Below are 18049 nucleotides of genomic sequence, written 5' to 3'. Positions count from 1 at the left end.
TGCCTGGGTACTCTTGTTGCTACTAGCACAACACTGAGTTTACCCTGAAGCCATCGTTGTGGGATACTACTGGCTACAGTCCCGGGCCGGTAAGCACCTCGTCATGGACTATTTCTTGATTGATTAGTCATTCTCAGCGGTTGTCTGTCCGGGAGCTGGGATTCTGTCCTGTCGTCCTTGTCGTTGCTTGTTCAGGTGCTGCGCTGGGATTGCGCTGGAAGTCCCACAGCGCGACGCACCGGTGCCGGGCCCACTGCATCTGTTAAGGTACAGTCATGCCCGTGCGTGATGCGTGCTAGCAGACAAGGACTTGGAGGGCAAAGAGCGTGTAAAGACGAGCGTGTAGAGGCAAGGGGTTTCAATCAAGCACAGTACTTTTTTACTCTCCTTTCTTTATTTGTCCTTCTTCACCTGGTTTACAACCAATTCAAACGGATAGCACCCTCTATTTATTCGATCACAATTACGTCGTCTAACATTCTCTCGGCATCGGACCTACGGACACTGTTCCTAGTGATCACAGGGGTTGCGACTCGGAAAGTCGACAAATGGCTTGGTAATGCTCGGGCGCGAATCTCTTCAGCGCTCTCGCGGATGTGGAAGAAGATCCGCGCGCTGGGGGCGCTGTGCGTCGCAAGCTGCAGGCTGTCGAAGTACTCATTGTGATAAGCCTGGTACATTGCCATAATCATCAACAATATGTCAGACTGCACAGGCTGATCACACGCACTGGGATACGATGGTGTTCAAGATGTTTGCTAAAGAGAAGCCTATCGACCAAGCAAGTCAGCGAGCCTCTCATGCGGAATATAGCGCAACGCTTACTTATCAATCATGCAGAACACGTACACGATTGTATCTCGGTAAACAGCATTTATGAGCCGCGACTGTGTGGATCGGTGATGAGTGAACCATCGCTAAATATTAAAGTACTAGAATAGGAGATGAAACTTAGCGGTTAGTTGGCAACATGGACGGAGACTTACTTAGCTCGTATACCACCAGAAATCCATACTGAATCGAGCTACCCTGACCCGTTGGGAAACTGCACGTTCCTGGGGCTGGTAAGGATGTTGAGCTACAGGATGCTAGTTCAAAGTCAAGAATCATACGTACAGGTTTCAGCGGGCGGTTTCAGCTTTGGAAGAATGCAGTTCACGTATTCGGTCAGTCCAATGGCAAGACCAACAAAGATCTGTGACCATCAGCAGGAACCCGTTCGCTCAGATACGAAGGATGGCCTACCACAGCGATAATGAGGAGAACAGTGAGCAATCGACGACTACAATCCCAGAACGCCCAAATTCGCATCATAAGGAGCCCTAAAACAACATTCAGACGCATTAACTGGGTAGCCATTGGCGCAAAAACTGACCTTCCGCTGCAAGGATAGTGGCGAGGTGGATGAAGGTCGAAATGTCTGATTGCTTACACTTGTAGTATCGATGTCACGGTCAATTCACTAGTCACCAGAATCGATATGTATAGTACACACACCCCGGCTTGAAAGCCACCGCCTCGAATGCTCCTTCAAGGGTCATGAGCACTGGAGCAGTTCATGAGGCATACGGACTCAATGTCACCTACCAACTATAGCCAACGCCAAAGCGGGAAATGGGAAATATCGGGCGACAGTATAAACCATCCCCAAGTCCATCTCTCTTCCCATAGCCAATATGCCTATATCAATTCTGAGCGCGGTCGTATTTTGAGAACATAATGCAGTCGATTCCACACCTCCTGGTGAGCCGTGATGCAGTAGTCGCATACCTAAACAGCATTTAGCCCAATATTTCCCCAGATACTCAGCGAAATGGAGTTTCGTACCAAGAGAACAAAACCTGCGACTGAAGTACGGGATTCAGTACCTTTCACAGCACTATCGCAAAGGACATTGGCACACTGCAAACAGGTCGTTAAACCAGCGCGAAGCAAGCGAGAGTGGTAAGTGACTTACCGCCCTGGTTCGCTTTCCTATAACTTCATTTATCAACGCCTTGCTGGCCGCCGGAGCCGACATAGGGTGAAAGAATGGGAGATGAGAAGGGAACGGGGCAGAGGAGTTCTCATGACCTCGTTATATGGGTATCAACTCGTCGGCCACCATGCTTCTTGGCGACATTGGGCCATCCATTCTTCCGGGACAGTATAGTTGTGCCAGCTGTGGGCTGGTGGGCTGACACAGCCAGCCCCAGACTACAGTTAAGGGAATTCCGCCTATGTGGGGCATGTCGCATCAAGCCTCCGGAAGCGATAATTTTACCAACTGGACGCGATAGACCAAATGAGTTATTACTCTACCCACGTAGTAGATCAACGAGAGAGGAAGGGCTTGACGCTGAGAACGTCGCTGTGTTATTCTTGGAATAGATGAAGGAAGCTCTCACAGCGGTATAGACTGGCGAATCATTATGAGCACGAGCGTGACGGAGACTTGAGCTTGATTGACCGAATGCTGGTAGGGTGTTACAGAGTACGGGAGCCGTTCCCAGGCCTCGTCGTTGAGACGACAACGCTAATGAACCGGAGAAGCAAGGCCTCCCCATTGGAGTGGGTTGTTTAAGCGCGAACATGGGACTATGAGTACCAACAGTTCCTTTCGTCAGGCTATAGTATGAGATCACGAGAAGAGCGAGCCAGAGTAGATAATCCGTTGATGCAAGTTAGTAAAGTTGGAGAATCGCTGAGCTCTGGTGGCCGGTGACCTGTGTTCATATTACGCTGTGTAAGTGACGTAGAAAAGATATTGCACTATTTCCATCTCCGATACAATATTTTTCGCTTGTGTTCGAGTCGATCACACCGCACGATTTTACCCGGGATGAAATCGAGAGAAAGAAGCAGCGAGATGAAAGCCTTTTCCTCCGAGTCTTGGGACCCTTTTTTGCACAGGAAAAGGTATTCTTTTAGCCGACGTTTGCGTCAATTTTGCGCTGGTAAAATGTATGGGTTACCGCATTTGGTATTTACTTTCCTGATTTAGATGTGCTTATATCCATTCCCCACTCACAACTGCAAACTCCGAGGGAAAAGTTTAACTTTTCAGCAACTTTTCGCACAGCAAAAGATGGGTTAAAAAGGCTTCCATCTGTCCGCCTTCTTCAATCACTTTTTGTAACAGAAAAATCACAGTTTGTCTGCAGTGTCACGATGCATGATGCATGGTCAACAAACTAGCATATTGTTCTAGGATTGGTTTATCGTGAAAGCTCGAGGCACTTGGCCTTAGCGTTCTCGCTCTTGATAAAATAAACCGCGTGTTCACATTTAGCCGTTCATCTGACGACGAGGCTCGTCAGTGGTTCATCAAATTGTATAGTACTTAAGGCCGAAATGAACGGCAAATCGCAAATGTGACAGACGGCAGCAGCAGATAAAGGCCTTTGTAACTTAAGTTATACCGCAGGCAAACGTTGAATTTTCTAAATAAAAAAAAATCACCATTTATCATACTGATAACACACGTCCGTACGTCTATCCTCAAATCTGGCCTTCAAAACGTTGATATGCATCGTATAGGGGACTCCGTAGGTATTCTTTCTTGGCGCTCTTACACGTTAACTCTGCTAGCCTTTCGACATCAACATTTACTAATTACACAAATAACGTACACCACGGACAGGTATCAAACTGATTCAAGTATCAACACAGTTGCGGATAATCCGCTCGAGCTGCTCTCTTTCACTTGAAGGTCTTTCTCATGCAGTGTAGCCGCGGCTTACTGATTGAGAGGCCTCCGAGTCCCTACAAATGGCAACATGAACGTCAAGTCCTATACCGTTCGTATCACCAGATTGACTGCATATCAGCGTTCCGCGAGATAATCTCAAAGGTGCGCCGTATCCCTTGACGTTGAGAATAACCCGCGGCCCGATAATGGCTGGACATAGTGATAAAAATGCCGCGACAATGGTGATCCCAATTGCCACGCTAGTCCCCTATTGTGCATGTCAGACACGCGAGCTATTTTACTAGCAATGGCGTGAGAGTACCTCACTGAATCCAATCCAATACAGTAGGTTGAAAAAGATGGGAATAGACGAGCTTTGGATGAGAATGAGTTTTTCGAATAGGGATTAAAAGATGAGGTACGCACACAAGGTAGAAGATGAGATTGTCCCTTGTAATAATGACCGTAAGGTCATCTTTAAGCCACAGTTTTAAGCTTAACCGCTGATGACTTTCTTTGCAGTAAACCTTGAAGCGGTGTAATGTTGCCGCCAGAATACTGGTCTGAAAGACGAGAGGAAGCAGTTCGGCAATGGATATTGACCAGGAGGGCAGTTTCAAAGGACCGCTGAAAGAACATGAGTTGTACCCCATTGTGCTCGTATCTATCACTAATCAAGGGTATCAAATTTGATAAGTGAAGGAGGGAGAGAGAAAACTCACGGGTTTTAGGATACGCGACAGCTAATATGGTTCCACCAGCAGAGATTTCTACCAGTAACAGCCCAGTAAACACGCTTAGAACCAGTCTGCTTCCATTATATAATGCGTAAAGACGCATGACCATTGCCCCTTTCGAGCAGTGTATTAAGGCCACGAGGATGTATGGTATGTCAACAGTTACTCACATTGCAAAGTCACGACCAAAAGGTTCACACTTATTTCTCCAAGAATATATGTTGCGGTACCTACTCATAAATTCGATTAGAAAATAATGCTATAGTATGAAGAAAATGAAACCAACAACTAGCGTTTGACATGGGAGTTGAATGGCCGGGAAATTAGATGAGTCTCAAGCACAGAAGTCTGAGTGGAAGACACCTACACCTGAGGTGATGCGTTATTTGTGCAACAATAAACCAGCTTGAGTTTAGCTGCTCACCTCATTCGACATGACTGTATTGAGACCGTTTACTTGGTGGTGTTAAAAAAATGCTGTGACATCAAAACAGTGTCGGACATACTAAAAAATGATCTGATTCATTTTTAGACTTTGGGTCATTGTACAGTTTAAAAGGCAGCTGATACGTACGTTGCCGTCAACAGACCACCATAGCGCAGCTTATTACAGAAGTTAGGCCTTTGGGATGACTGTTAACAAGTATGAACTTACGACACCGTATAGGACAGCTGCCGAAGAACGAGGGTTTTTGTGCTTTATTGGGAGGAAAGCGATATTGCGGAATAATTGAACAGAAGCATACCAGCTGAAAGGCTTAAAACTTACCCATACAGAGTCAATCTGCTTAAACGTGAAACGGAAAAGTTAAATGATTGCCGCTCATAAGTATCTTAGCGCCATATTTTCCCACCTCCTGGGGCAAACACAAGACTAGGGTATGTCTCAGTGTTCGACACATGTCCGCTGAAGTGACTGAGTGAAACCTACCATAGTCATAAATCACAAGAGTAAGTGTGGACACTAATCAGTCGTAATCAGCCCGTCGTTTCAAGATAAATCACATTGACAAGTTTACTATAAGCGTAGCCCATTGCTTGCGTCACCAAAAGCTCCGATATCAGAGTGTCTGCCATGTGGAAGTAGAGAAAAATATGGAAAATTGTTGAGGGGATAGGCACCCGTGGTTGAGCTCCCCGAGATACACAATGAATGGAGGGATTGCGGCGAGTACACTGTGGGAGCTTAAGCTTGTAGGTGCTTGATTTCGCCGGACTATAAAGGACACCCGCTCCACTTTCAATGCCAGCAGGTATGACGATAAAGCATTTGTTTGAAAGCCTGAAACAACCCCATCATCAGCTGCTCCCTCAGGCAATCGGTTTCTCCAAATACACTGATAACGTGCGATCGGTGTCATTATAACGTGTAGTATCCTCCGTCAAACAGATCAAAGTATTGTGGAGCCCTCTCTACCGCAACCATGCTACTAAAGCTGCTGAGTGTGACTTGCGGTTTGGTTGGACCTTGAAAAGATCATACTAAGGAATGACCTTAAGTGACATGCAACACTTTGCCGTGTACAGATTGATCCTGATAAGCAATACAGCACGCCCATCAGGCGCGTGTTAATGCACTATTGATGATCAAGGCAATCAAGGAGTTGTACTGCCAAAACGCTCAGGTAAACGGACAACGCGGCGTACCGCGCGTCCGTTCTGAGTACCGAGTAGCTCACAGTCCCACATACATCACTGGACACGGCGATCACAGGCAAAACCCGAGGCAAATAACAACCCAAGGTTTGGGATATCTTCTTCGAAGCATGCTATGCATTATCATGATACTTCGAAGACATGCCTGATGAAGCAGTTACTCAACAGAGTAGAATAACAAGATACGCAAAAACGAAAACGAAAACCGTCCACACCCGGGCCACCTGGTATAGCGGAGCCAGTCGCAACACAAGCCCGGAGCCATCCCATGACACGCAATTAATCTAGCAGCTCCCCATCTCCCGCCTCCACGCGTCCACCCATGCCATCACGAAATACAGACACCCCGCAGGGAGCACACACGTCTGCCCAACAACCGCCCAGTCCCAGCGTCTCCCGCCCGGCGCACCAGCACCCGCGATCGCATGCGCGCTGTTCTTCAGCTTCCACTTCATCTTGAACCGCCCCGCGCCCGACGGGGGCTCAGCACCAGCACCAGCACCAGCAGAAGAAGAAGAGAGTTTCGACGGCGACAACAACGGCTTAGGCTTCGCGCCAGCCGGAGGAAGAAGGTTGCTCGTCACCCATATCTGAATGCTCCTGCTAAAGCACGTCGTGCTGCCTATAACGGCCCAGCACACGGCCGGGCGCACCGTCGTCCAGCGCAGCAGCTCCGCCTCCATGATGTTCAGCGCGGCGTGCGCGTGCAGGCGCGCGAGGAGCGCGGGCGCGCCGCCGCCGAGGGCGCCGAGGATCTGGAGGGTGGTGTGTGTGGCGGGCCAGCAGATGGCTTGCAGCGCGAGGAGGCGGATGAGGGTGGAGAGCGGGGGGTAGAGTGCGCGCCAGCGGTGGAGGAGGCCGGTGGTGAGTGCGAGGCATTGGTGGGCTGTGAGAAGGGCCTGTGGGAGGGCGGAGTGCGGGGATGAGTATGGGTATGGGTGTGAGAACGAGGATGAGAACGAGGATGAGAATGAGAATGAACAGGGAAGCAAGCGAAGAACGCACCCAGAGCACGGCGAGGAAGTAGTCGCCCCTGTCGGGCAGCGCGCCTCTGCTCCAATTCGCGCATTTAGGGACCCCACCAGTGCCTCCGTCGTTCGAGTGGTGAGCTAGACGTGCATCGCGCCCGTAGTGCCAGTACTCTGAGTCGGATCCCGGAGGCGAGTAGAGCGCCCATGCGTTCAGCGTGGCGCCCAGAAGAGCGGGTACGACAGCAAGCAGGCGCGACGATTCGAAGAGGATGGTTGTGACGAGGTGTGGGGGCACGAGCGGTTCTGAGGCGGGAAGTATGCGCGTGTTTGGGAGGTGGCGGGACTGTGTGGCAGATACGAGATAAGCCGCGAAGAAGTTCATAAGAGCAATCAAACAAAGTAAAAGAAGCGCGTCGAAAAGCATAGTAAGCTAAACATAACTCGGTATAAGCAAAAGATAAGGAACGCACTGGCTCATCTGTCTCCGTCTCTGTCTCCCCGAGCCCCCTCTGTCCGGGTGTAGTCGTGACATAGTTCACCTTGGTCGAGCTCCGGCTACGGAAGCTGAGACCGTCTCCGAGATTGATAAACGAGCGAAGCCCGCTCGAGCGGGCAACGGGATCGGTGCTGTCGCGCCGGCTGCCGGAGGGGCCGTTGCGAACGAGCTCGTGCGCGCTCCGTGTACGACGCGTGGTGTATATGGGCGCCTGCTCGTCCTCCGTCTCGTTGTCGGTGCTCATGAGCTCTCTGAAGGGTGGAGCTGTGCGCGTTGGCGAAGCGTGGTTGGGCGTGTCAGCCACGTGGATGTGTGGTCGGGCCGGGTTGGCGGCAATGTGGTAGGGAGGTGGGGGGATGGACATGTTGTTGGTGTAATGCCACTCGGCGTCCCCGAACGATGCAGGCGGAAGGGAGTTCTTGGGTGGGCTTGGTAGTGAAGATGGAGGACTTGATGCGGGTGTGTGAGAAGGAGCTGATAACGGAGGTGTAACGGGTCGGACGCGTCGCTGGTAGCTTGAAGGCGCGTCGGGACAAGAATCAGAAGAATCGGCTGTGGTGAAGACGAGACGAGAAGATGACAAAGGCGAAAGCCTTGGTGGGCCAAGCCTCGGAGTAGGAGGAGTGTCAGCGGGATTGAGGGTAAGGAAGGAGCGGGACGAGCGCCTCGCGTAGACACCCGTGCCGCTTGTCCGAAGGGGCAGTGACTTTGGGTAAGGAGTCGTGCTGGCCGACATTTTGGAGTGAGGGGCGCGATGGAAAGGATAGATAAGAAAGGGGCCTCACCTTTGAATGTTTTGGTGGGCTGGTCGGTCTTTGTCAGGGAGAGATAAGTGATGTTTGAGTCTGGCCTTTTGGATGAAGACCTTCCAACTTGACGACTTCGCTTGTCTGTGACGCGCGACTGCTCCACCACACGCTGTATTGCACAGCCACATCCCGACCCCTTCCCGCGATAAGATTACGTTTCTCCCTCCACCAGAAGTCCCCCTTCCTCTCTTTCTTTCACTATCTCCCGAGGTCATTCAAATCCAAAACCCCATATTCTTCTGCGACCGAGGTTGGATTTCGATTGGCCCGGCGAATAGAGACATTCTTACATTCAATTTTCCACGCGCTCCCTTGGATCGCATCGATCAATAGCGCCCCTCAAGCTTGCTCCTTCGCGCCTCTTCCTACTTTTCAACGAACGTCCGCCTGTCGCCATGTCTTCTGATCCAATCACGTCCGCTTTCTCCCCTTCGGGTGCAGAAGTTATCGCCAGGTCCCTAGAAGTCGACATCGATCACACCGCCGACCAGCTCTCCGCGGACGAGTTCAGCACGTTCTACGAGATTGAGAGGACGGCCCAGGCGATTTTGAATGGAGGATTCAGCCAGGTGAGTTTCTCATCCCCATGTTATCGGTCACGAACTCATGTGTGGCGGTCTAGATTGCTCTCCAGTTCCCTGATGAGCTTCTCCACGACTCCGTACCCATCTTTCGTCTCCTGAAGCAGAGAGTTGGTCCAGGCCGCGATCTATACGTCTTGGCTGACACCTCATACGGGAGGTCGATCCCGTTCTCTTACCCTCTTTGCACTCGGCACTAATCCTCATCTGCTTCACTCAGCTGCTGCGTGGACGAAGTGGCCGCCCAGCATGTCGATGCAGACCTCATGGTACATTACGGGCACGCGTGCATGAGTCAGTACGTTCTAACCTTGACCGTACTCCATCTAAGCTCAATATCCGTTTCCTCAGGACGTACCGCTTGCCTGTAATATACGTTTTCGGGAAGAAGCTGATCGACGTCGACCAATGCGTGAACAAGTTCGCAGCCCTCGTGCGGGCATTGCCGCCGCCGGAGGAATCAGAAGGCAAGAACAGGGTGGCGCTTAGATATGATGTTGCGTATCACCATCGCGCAGGCCAGTCTTAATCAATGTACCCGGTCATGGCATTTTCACGATAAGAATGTAGGGGAGATATTGGACAAGCTACGAGAAAGCACCCAGGACCTCCCCGTCGAGATCACCTGCCACCTACTCCCCACGCGTCTCGACCCGCCCGTCGCCAATCCAGCGCCGCCAACAGACGCAGCAGACTCTTCTCCTGAAAACTCCACCGAGGCGCCACCCTCAACAATCCTCTACATCGGTCCCGAGTCCCTAGGGCTCACAAACCTCCTCATGACACACTCCTCCTCCCAGGTCTACTCCTACGACCCCTCCTCCTCTGCCTCCTCCACGCGCCTCGAATCCCCAAAATCGAACCGCCTACTCATGCGCCGCTTCGCAGCCGTCCAAAAAGCGCGCGACGCAGACGTGTTCGGCATCCTCGTCGGGACGCTCGGCGTCGCGTCGTACCTCCCGCTCATCGCGCACCTCCGCGCGCAGCTCGCGCGCGCGCGCAAGAAGAGCTACACGATCTCGGTCGGGAAGCTGAATCCGGCGAAGCTCGCGAATTTTATGGAGGTGGAGTGTTTTGTGCTTGTGGCGTGTCCGGAGAATAGTGTGGTGGAGTCGAAGGTGCGTTCGCTATCGTCTATCTTGTACATGCGATGGGCGTTATAAAGTGGAGGTGGTTTGTAGGAGTTCTTCAAGCCGATTGTGACACCGTTTGAGCTTGAGGTTGCGCTTATGCCGGAGGGAACGTGGACGGGGAGATACGTCCTCGATTTTGAGCAGCTCCTCGCGGAGAGCAAGGCCTTAGGAACTGACGAGGAACGCGACGTGAACGGCGACGAAGATGAAGAGGACAGAGACCGCCCCTCGTTCTCCCTCGTCACTGGCAAATACAGAAGCGCACGGCAGTTCCGAGGTGGGTTCCTCCTCCCACACCGCTGGCGCATCTCATATTAGCACGGCTCAGACCCCAAATTCGAGCCCAAATCGCTATCAGGAATCAGCGCAAGCAACATGGACCCGAGCGCCATCGTCCTGCGGAACCAAAACGGGACGGTCGCAACGCTTGCGGACAGCGCAGCGGCACTGTATTTGCAGTCGAGGACGTACCAGGGTCTGGAGGCGCGTGTGGGCGAGGACGCGCCGAGTGTGCTGGAGCAGGGGCGTAGCGGGATTGCAAGGGGGTATGGGGACGATCGGAGGTTGGGTTCGAAGGATGTGGAGGTGGGCAAGTGAGAGCGCCAATACTTAGAGGCATTGACTGCTTTCGGGTTCACAAATGGGTTGCGCTGGGACATGCACGGTGCTTAATATTAGTGCTGGGAATGCTCACAATAAGTATGGTGTATTACATCGAGCCTAGTGTATCATCTAAGTACATTACAAGTCAGTGGGTGACTTTCACTTTTTCTTGACTGGAGTCTTGGAGGGCCCCGGCCCGGCGGGGGCAGTCGCACTGTTACCGCCAACCGGACTGTACGAAAAGCGCTTCAGCTCAGCGATCTCGGGCTGCGCCCTCCGCCTCCCCTCGACGGTGCCTCTCCAGACCCTATCAAAGTCCTCCCGGCGCGAAACCAGCCCGCCGGAGGTGAGAATGTGCTCCGAGGCGGGGGAACAGGCGAGGTTGCAGCAGCACGCCGCGAGGAAGCGCTCGAGCGCGCGGTGATACAGGCACGCCCAGCCGTCGCCTGCTCTTTGGGACGGGAGGGAGGCGACGTTGATCGCTTTGCGCTCGGCGTCGTCGAGCAGGGTGCGCATGGGCTCGGTGTGTCCGTAGTGCAGGAAGTATGTGCGTGCGAGGGGGTCGTGCAGTGTGGCGGTGAATGTCGTGGATGTGATGAGGTCCGACTCGGACTCCCATGGTGCGTTCTCGGTCTCTGAGGTGGGAGATGGTAATGAAGTGGGGTTGGGGTTGGGGTTGGAATTGGAGAGGCAGCAGCGGTCGTTGCGGAAGTTGATGGATTGGGAGGGTGTCCATTGTAGCTGGTCGCATGTGCACGCTTGGTCGCGCTTGCAGAGACATACACGCTCGCGCGGGGGTTTGGGCCAGTGCACGGTGACGTCCCAGTGTTCCTTTGGCGTCCCATCATCACCATCGATATCCGAGTCGCCGTTCGTCAGCTCCTTTCCCTTGCATAACGCCGATACAGACGCCGTCCGCACGCGACTTCGATTCCGATAGACCTTCACATCGACCTCGACCTTTATCTCCACCTCCTCCTCGCTGCCCGTGTACAGCGCCCCACAAGCTGCAGGCGCGTGTCCGCCCGGGCGCTTGTACAGGTCCAGCGAGACCACAGCGGCGACGCGCTCGAGAAACGCGTGCTCGGGCGCGCCCCTGTCCGCTGGTGGAATCTGGCATATGTAGAGCGCCATATCGAGCGCTTGCCCCGTGTTGATGCTTGCGCTCTGGTGCGACGGCCCGGGGGTGCCACTGCTCTGGTGGGACGCGTGGAAGTATCTCGCGAGGATGGTGTGGTACAGGGACGCTGAGGGGCTGAGGCTCGGGCTGAGCTCGGGCTCGGGAGTGGTGGTGGCGTCGTGTGTGTCGTTTTCGTAGTTCGTGGACAGAGGGTGGTCGCACACCAGTTGCATGACGGAGAGTGTCATGCGTGTACTGCTGGTTTCGGTGGCGGTGGCGGTTGTAGAGCGAGGACGAGAGCGGTGGAGGAACGGGAGGCAGAACTTGAAAAAAGCCACAGTGGAGCGAAGTAAAGGCTATTGAAGACTGAGGGCGAGCGTACGAGGGAGGAAGAGAGATGTGGACGGGAGCAGGTCTGTAGCTCAGTACTTATACACGCTGTATGCGGGAGAAGGGGCGGGCTGTGCAACCTATTAAGCACCAGGTTTGATCGGGGCGAACGCCTCACCTTGTACTTGCTGTAAGTTTGACTCAATGACCCTGTGTTGACTCGGACTCGGCGGACCAAACGAGGTGAAGTTCAGTTCAAGAATCGATCAGAACGAAAAGGAGGTCGTTGATGTCACAGTTCTGTTGGAACAAGAGACAATGACGCTCGCCATGTGAACAGCTGCGGAAATGTGCCACTAATGTAATTATTCGTCAGTTCACCGGGTGATGCAAGGGTGCACGAGGACACGTACAATGGAACGTTCGCTGTTTCTGATAGAACACAAGGCCATTTGCGTGCAGGTGAGCCGGTAACCGCGACGGAGAAAGCATTTTGAGCGCTGTGATGGTCAGGCTCAGGCCCCAGGGCTCAGGGGGGTCACATGGTATGAGCGTGCGCACATTGTTCACCGAATGTTGCTATGAGTCATGAAAAGGATCCATGTGCTCAAAAGGAACGAGCTTGGGAGGATCAGAAACGAAGAGCGAGAATCTGACGCGTTTGAAGTTTGAAACATAGATGGACGGAATCTCGCGACTCGGAGATACAGGTCCGTGACACGCTTCGGGTGTTCCCGACACGCTCTTTCCCACCGTCGTCGACAACATCCAAAACACCTGGGCTCAGCGCTAAGCAGCGTCAGCCCCGATACCTTGGCCAATACTCTTCAAACCTCCCGTAACCGACTCGATGTGTCTCTATCATATCTCCAATGGCCCGTCGAAACTGTTTCTACGCATTTGAAGGAAGATTCACACTCGGTGGCTTGTCCTCCATGCGGTCCCGAGTCTTGCCCGAGTCCACGTCACTTGCGATTGGCCAAGTTGTTCACTGACTAAGACGCGTTTAAACACGCCATCGCACTCGCTCCTGATGCAACGCATTGCCTATACATCCATATAACGCCTCCCAGCTTACTTCTGGTTCTTTCGTTGCCTACGATGACGATCCCTCAAATACCTCCGTTCACTGTCTTCGGTTATGGATCCCTCATCTTCAAGGTGCGTTATGAGAATGGTCTGGTGAATCACAGTACTGATAACAAGCTTCCGCGAAGCCGCCTCCACCTCCTTTCGTTCTGAAGTAGCGTAAGTCCTAGACGTTTAGTTAGCTCCTTCTACCATATATAATCATTCCGCTTCACAGGCCCCGGGTTTATCAAAGGCTACGTTCGTCGATTTTCTCAAATGTCTCATCATCATCGAGGGACGCCCGAGGTACACACTATGTTATACCCTACCCATCCCTGAATGACAAATGACTTTCGAATGACTAGAATCCGGGACGCGCAGTCACTCTAATCCACAAGGAAGATTGGGACCACTACTCCGCAAGTGATCCGTATCCTGACGATGACACTGTGTGGGGTATGGGATGTATATTCTCACGAGGATGTATATGAACTCAATACTCGTTGGGATCGACATAGGCATTGCGTATACCATAGATCCTGTACACGAGAAGGAAGCTCGCGCATACCTAGGTAAGCTCTTCAAACACACGTGAAGCCACCCCTCACCTTTGTTTTGTACAAAAAGACCACCGCGAAAGGGCAAGTCATTCAATGATATTGCTGGTATCCTCTAATTGGCAGCATAAGAACGGTTATACCCTGGAAACAATGGACATCTATGACATTGTAGACGGTGAGGCACGCATCGTGATTCACAACTGCCACGTGCGTTATATAATCTATTTGTGATGTTTCGGAGGGGAGTGGCAAGCTGACGTTGAGTTTTGGGCTGATATTCAGTGCTATGTCGGACGACCCGACAACCCTGCATTCAGTAGGTTATTCCTGCTACTGCAACTTTAACGACTCATAAACCAGCTTCACAGCCGGTTCTGAGCCTCTCGATAAGTTATCACACCACATCTGGCAGTCGATCGGTCCATCTGGACGTAACAAGGTGAGGTCCGATCATCTTTGCGAGCAATGACACAGTATATAAACCACTCGATTAAATAGGATTACCTATACCAGCTCGCGGAGGCAGTGCATAAACTCTCCCCAGCATCGAGAGACGCGCACTTGTTTGCGCTGGAGGTGTGTCCTCTTCGCTGCATGTCCTGCTTACCAACGCGCTTATTGGGTCAAAGGCAAGGGTACGAGAGCTGGATAGCAAGCTCGGAGACACTTAGTAGATCTCAATGATGGAAACACAAGTATATTCATGAATGCTGCCATATGTCGCTCAAATTAGAACCTCGATCGAACCAAATCCCTATCCGGATCGTTCAAAAACCAGCCTACTTCAGCGCTCAGCTCCTCTTTCAGGCAGCGCGCCTCTAAATCTCCTGCACGAGGTCCCGCGCTTCCTCGGACCTAGCGGTAACTTTGCACTTGAAAGGGATAGGATGACTGACCGCCCCCGACGCGACTCGCCTCAGCATTCCCCTCTAGGATATAAAAGGTGCCAGAACTCACCATATCGTACCAGGAAGAATATTAACCTCTGGTACGATCTCATTTTTGTCTTTGTCGGTCGCCCTGCCGATATTGAGCGTCGCGAGCGCCGTCGCAGCCTCAAGCATCATCGACGGATACGCAAGATGTAGACCAGGGCATATCCTTCGTTACGTCGTCATCGAAAATGGCTCTCGAGGTAAGTAACATTTGAGACCCACCTCCGCCCGAACCCAAAGCAGATCGTGCGCGGATCGAGTTGGGGGTTCCCGTCTGCACCTGAACCGAAGAAGCGTTCGGGGTTGAACGTGTGCGGATCCGGGTAGGTCTCCTCGTCGTGCAACATTTCCCTGGTCAACATGGTTAAAGGGATGTGACAGCTCATGGGAAACATCAGCACTACGCACCACAGATTCGCAATCAGTTGCGTCCCCTTTGGAATGATCATCCCCTCGTATACGTCGTCCGCCGTTGATATATGCGGTATCGCTGCGGAGTGTCATCACTATCGGCATGCTTCCCGCTGTTACAACACACTCTTTCAAAGGCACGACAGGAAGCCACCTCAACACTTCCTTACACACCGCATCTACATATGACAAGTGCTCAAGGTCCTCAAATGTCGGGAGCCTATCCGCACCCACGATGGCGTCGACCTCCTCTTGCGCTTTGCGCTGGATGGAGGGATGAAGCGTCATCGCAAGGAAGAAACTATGGACTGCCGATACGGTCTGTTTGCGTGCAACATGAGTTTCTCGAGTAAGTGGAATTGCGAAACGGTTGAAAACTGACGGTATCAGCGCCCCCTGCGTATAGCGCCATAGCAGATAGCTTGATGTCGTTCTCCTCTGATACGTCAATGTCTGGCCTTTCAGAGAGCAAGTTTGAGACATAGGAGGGAGGTGCATCCTCCGTGGCCTGGAATTGGTATCAATAACTGACGTGGCTTCGCATTATAGAAGACTTGAGCTCACCATTCGTTCCTTCACAGTACGGTATGGATACTCAATCATCTTCGTGAAGGACTGTGCATAGTGTTTGGCAGTTCGTTTGAACGACATTCCAGGTATCCATTCGGGAATGTACTTCACTGCAGAGCACCGATGTATTCAGTCCTCAGAGTCACGTTGTTGACCACTTAGTCAAGATGTGACTCACAGAAAGGTATACTATCCACGAGGAACGCTCCAGGCGTAGTAACATGTGCGAAATGTGACATGGCCTCTTCAACCACCTTCACAAGTCTGTCGTTTGCTCCTTGGACTTCATATCCGTACGTGATCTTCAAGATGATTGAACCCGCCGTTCTAGTGAAATCAAACTTCTTAGCCATCATACCAGAAATATATCAACACAACTCCTACCTTCGAATAAGTACCTCCAGCTCTCTAGAATCTTCCTCGTTCTCCAACGTCATGGCATCCCGCACAAATCTCCTCGCCTCCCTCTCCAATTCCCGACCATACTGCGCGACTGCCGCACGCGATCCCATGACGGGCCGAATGAGCGTGCGGAAGTGCTTGAACTGAGCGTCATAATTGAGGAAGATCATCAATCTGTCCTTATACCCGACGAGCTCGCATGCCATCGTCGGCTGCGGGCGGTCTGAGTAAGCAGCGCCGCGCTTGTCGAAGAACGCGGTGCTGCTTGCAAGGGTGTTGAGGATGACAGTGCGTTGGCCCAGGATGGAGACAGAGGATACCGGGCCTGTGGCGTGCGTTTCATAATTGACAAGTTAAAGTTAGTGAGGAAATTATCAAAGTGCAATAGGTATATAAGCTGACTGACCGAAGCGGTGTTTCCATTCAGCGAAAGTCAGCCACGGAGATTCGGAAGGGACGTCAAGAAGATTCCCAATAATCGGAAGCGGCCTTGGCCCAGGTGGGAGCGGCAACGACCTCTTCCTTGAGCTCGCGAGGCGCTTGAGACAGTATGCTCCAACCAAAAGCATTAATGCATCGACGACAAGTTTAGTAGACATACTTGCTTTTCTTGAAGATAGATATGAGTAGAAAGAGATGCTAGGAGAAGATGGTCCGAATTGTTGACCGTCAGTCTGATACTTATAGGCAATCGTCATCCACATGGAGCACCAAGGATGCGAAAGCAAACGAAGACCTCAGGCGGTTAGAATGCTCACCGGTGGGAGCCGGAGTTGGTATGGAACCGGGATTCATATTCATGGCGCGACAGGCACCGTGGATCCGATAGAATGTATTGACGTTCAAAGGGCCCCGTTTTGGACATACCGAATACGCGTTTTGGACGTGGATGAGTACCCATACGGTATGTACACTTCCAGCTGACCATCGACAAGTAGCCGCGCAGATGCAGAAACATATATAGGACACAGTTTCAGTACTTGATCAGCTATATATGGGCGAGACCACCTGTCATGCGTAGGTAGTAGATAACGGAATTACAAAACGGTGCCTGTGCTCCGCTTTGACCCTCCGGGCAATGAACAATATTTTCTTGACCATTGTACGAGGATCTCAGAATGATAGTGTCATGGTGCAAGCATCGAAGAGAAAATCTAATTCTGATAGCCCAGGTCAGCGATTGACTACTATCAATGACGGTCTTCAGGCTTGATGACAGGCATGAAAATCTGACGCAAAAATGCCACGTCTGTTTACCTCCATACCCGGGAAAACTCTCCATTCCACAACGTGGAAAGGTATCTGAAACAGGGTTCCTAGGATCAAGCCAAGAGTGTTCGTAAAGATAGTGAAGATACCAAGTAACGGGTGAAGAAGGCTTGACGGCCAAGTTAAGAACGTCGACTCACACTCGTGCAAGGTTTCTCGACGGCGAACACACCTCTGGTTCTTTCTCATCGGCTTTTCCCGACTCTATCGTTGATCGTTCTTCGGTTAAGTCCTGCACTCGAACAGCGCAATATGGTTGTCATAAATGCTTAGTTTGCTGGCAAATCTATATCCCTAACGACAAAACCAAGACACCACAGTAATGTTCCTAGAATATTTGTCCTCACGGCCGATATTCCGATTCCTTTGTTTCCCGGCCAACTTCATGAAACGCCACAAGTGGCATTGCCACCTCAACTTCAGTAGCCGTATTCTTGTGGCGCGCGACCTGGACGGATACCAGGCATATGAGAGCCATCTTCGTACATCCCTCGCTCTGAATTACCTGCGAAAACCTCCACACGAGGTCAAATCGAAACGGCTCTAGTCCCGCGAAACCCTCAGGATGAAGTCCGTACAGGTTTGTTACAGGTAGAGGGACACAAGGGGTACGTGTCTCCATTATGCAAAACCAGGCCTCAGGTTTCAAGTTTGGGTAAAGTATTAAGCAATTTATATGCGTACATAGCTTCGATTTTAAATATCAACCACAATAACTCGCCACA

General features: G+C 51.8%; 6 protein-coding genes across 6 annotated transcripts; 2 read left to right on the top strand and 4 right to left on the bottom strand.

Moving 5' to 3' along the window:
- Window positions 1–449: 449 nt before the first annotated feature.
- CONPUDRAFT_75737 (uncharacterized protein) lies at window positions 450–2020 on the bottom strand (the record flags this gene model as incomplete). The annotated part of the gene is made up of 11 exons (XM_007773721.1): window positions 450–671; window positions 731–770; window positions 826–859; window positions 987–1061; window positions 1117–1195; window positions 1246–1322; window positions 1376–1420; window positions 1496–1546; window positions 1588–1770; window positions 1869–1902; window positions 1958–2020. 11 exons carry the CDS (start codon window positions 2018–2020, stop codon window positions 450–452), a joined length of 903 nt encoding a protein of 300 aa, XP_007771911.1.
- A 4193-nt stretch (window positions 2021–6213) lies between these two features.
- On the bottom strand, window positions 6214–7774 carry CONPUDRAFT_129023 (uncharacterized protein; the record flags this gene model as incomplete). The annotated part of the gene is made up of 3 exons (XM_007774081.1): window positions 6214–6962; window positions 7069–7377; window positions 7505–7774. 3 exons carry the CDS (start codon window positions 7772–7774, stop codon window positions 6348–6350), a joined length of 1194 nt encoding a protein of 397 aa, XP_007772271.1. The 3' UTR covers window positions 6214–6347.
- Window positions 7775–8734: 960 nt separating this feature from the next.
- CONPUDRAFT_92271 (diphthamide biosynthesis protein) lies at window positions 8735–10650 on the top strand (the record flags this gene model as incomplete). Its single annotated transcript, XM_007774080.1, has 7 exons — window positions 8735–8908; window positions 8962–9080; window positions 9141–9218; window positions 9272–9438; window positions 9491–10038; window positions 10102–10330; window positions 10412–10650. 7 exons carry the CDS (start codon window positions 8735–8737, stop codon window positions 10648–10650), a joined length of 1554 nt encoding a protein of 517 aa, XP_007772270.1.
- A 165-nt stretch (window positions 10651–10815) lies between these two features.
- On the bottom strand, window positions 10816–12024 carry CONPUDRAFT_157157 (uncharacterized protein; the record flags this gene model as incomplete). The annotated part of the gene is made up of 1 exon (XM_007774079.1): window positions 10816–12024. One exon carries the CDS (start codon window positions 12022–12024, stop codon window positions 10816–10818), a length of 1209 nt encoding a protein of 402 aa, XP_007772269.1.
- A 1183-nt stretch (window positions 12025–13207) lies between these two features.
- On the top strand, window positions 13208–14470 carry CONPUDRAFT_129018 (ChaC-like protein; the record flags this gene model as incomplete). Its single annotated transcript, XM_007774078.1, has 9 exons — window positions 13208–13298; window positions 13413–13483; window positions 13543–13633; window positions 13696–13749; window positions 13805–13944; window positions 14020–14053; window positions 14106–14176; window positions 14236–14313; window positions 14367–14470. 9 exons carry the CDS (start codon window positions 13208–13210, stop codon window positions 14406–14408), a joined length of 672 nt encoding a protein of 223 aa, XP_007772268.1. The 3' UTR covers window positions 14409–14470.
- Window positions 14460–16627, bottom strand: CONPUDRAFT_109306 (cytochrome P450; the record flags this gene model as incomplete). The annotated part of the gene is made up of 10 exons (XM_007774077.1): window positions 14460–14628; window positions 14695–14838; window positions 14895–15023; window positions 15081–15162; window positions 15209–15404; window positions 15466–15591; window positions 15648–15763; window positions 15832–15980; window positions 16038–16380; window positions 16462–16627. The coding sequence occupies 10 exons, from the start codon at window positions 16622–16624 to the stop codon at window positions 14556–14558; spliced, it is 1521 nt and encodes a 506-aa protein (XP_007772267.1). The 3' UTR covers window positions 14460–14555.
- Window positions 16628–18049: the final 1422 nt, after the last annotated feature.

Source organism: Coniophora puteana (genome assembly GCF_000271625.1).
Source record: "Coniophora puteana RWD-64-598 SS2 unplaced genomic scaffold CONPUscaffold_11, whole genome shotgun sequence".
Classification (NCBI taxonomy): Eukaryota; Fungi; Basidiomycota; class Agaricomycetes; order Boletales; family Coniophoraceae; genus Coniophora; species Coniophora puteana.
Note: the sequence above shows the minus strand (reverse complement) of the source record. Positions and strands in the feature narration are given on the sequence as shown.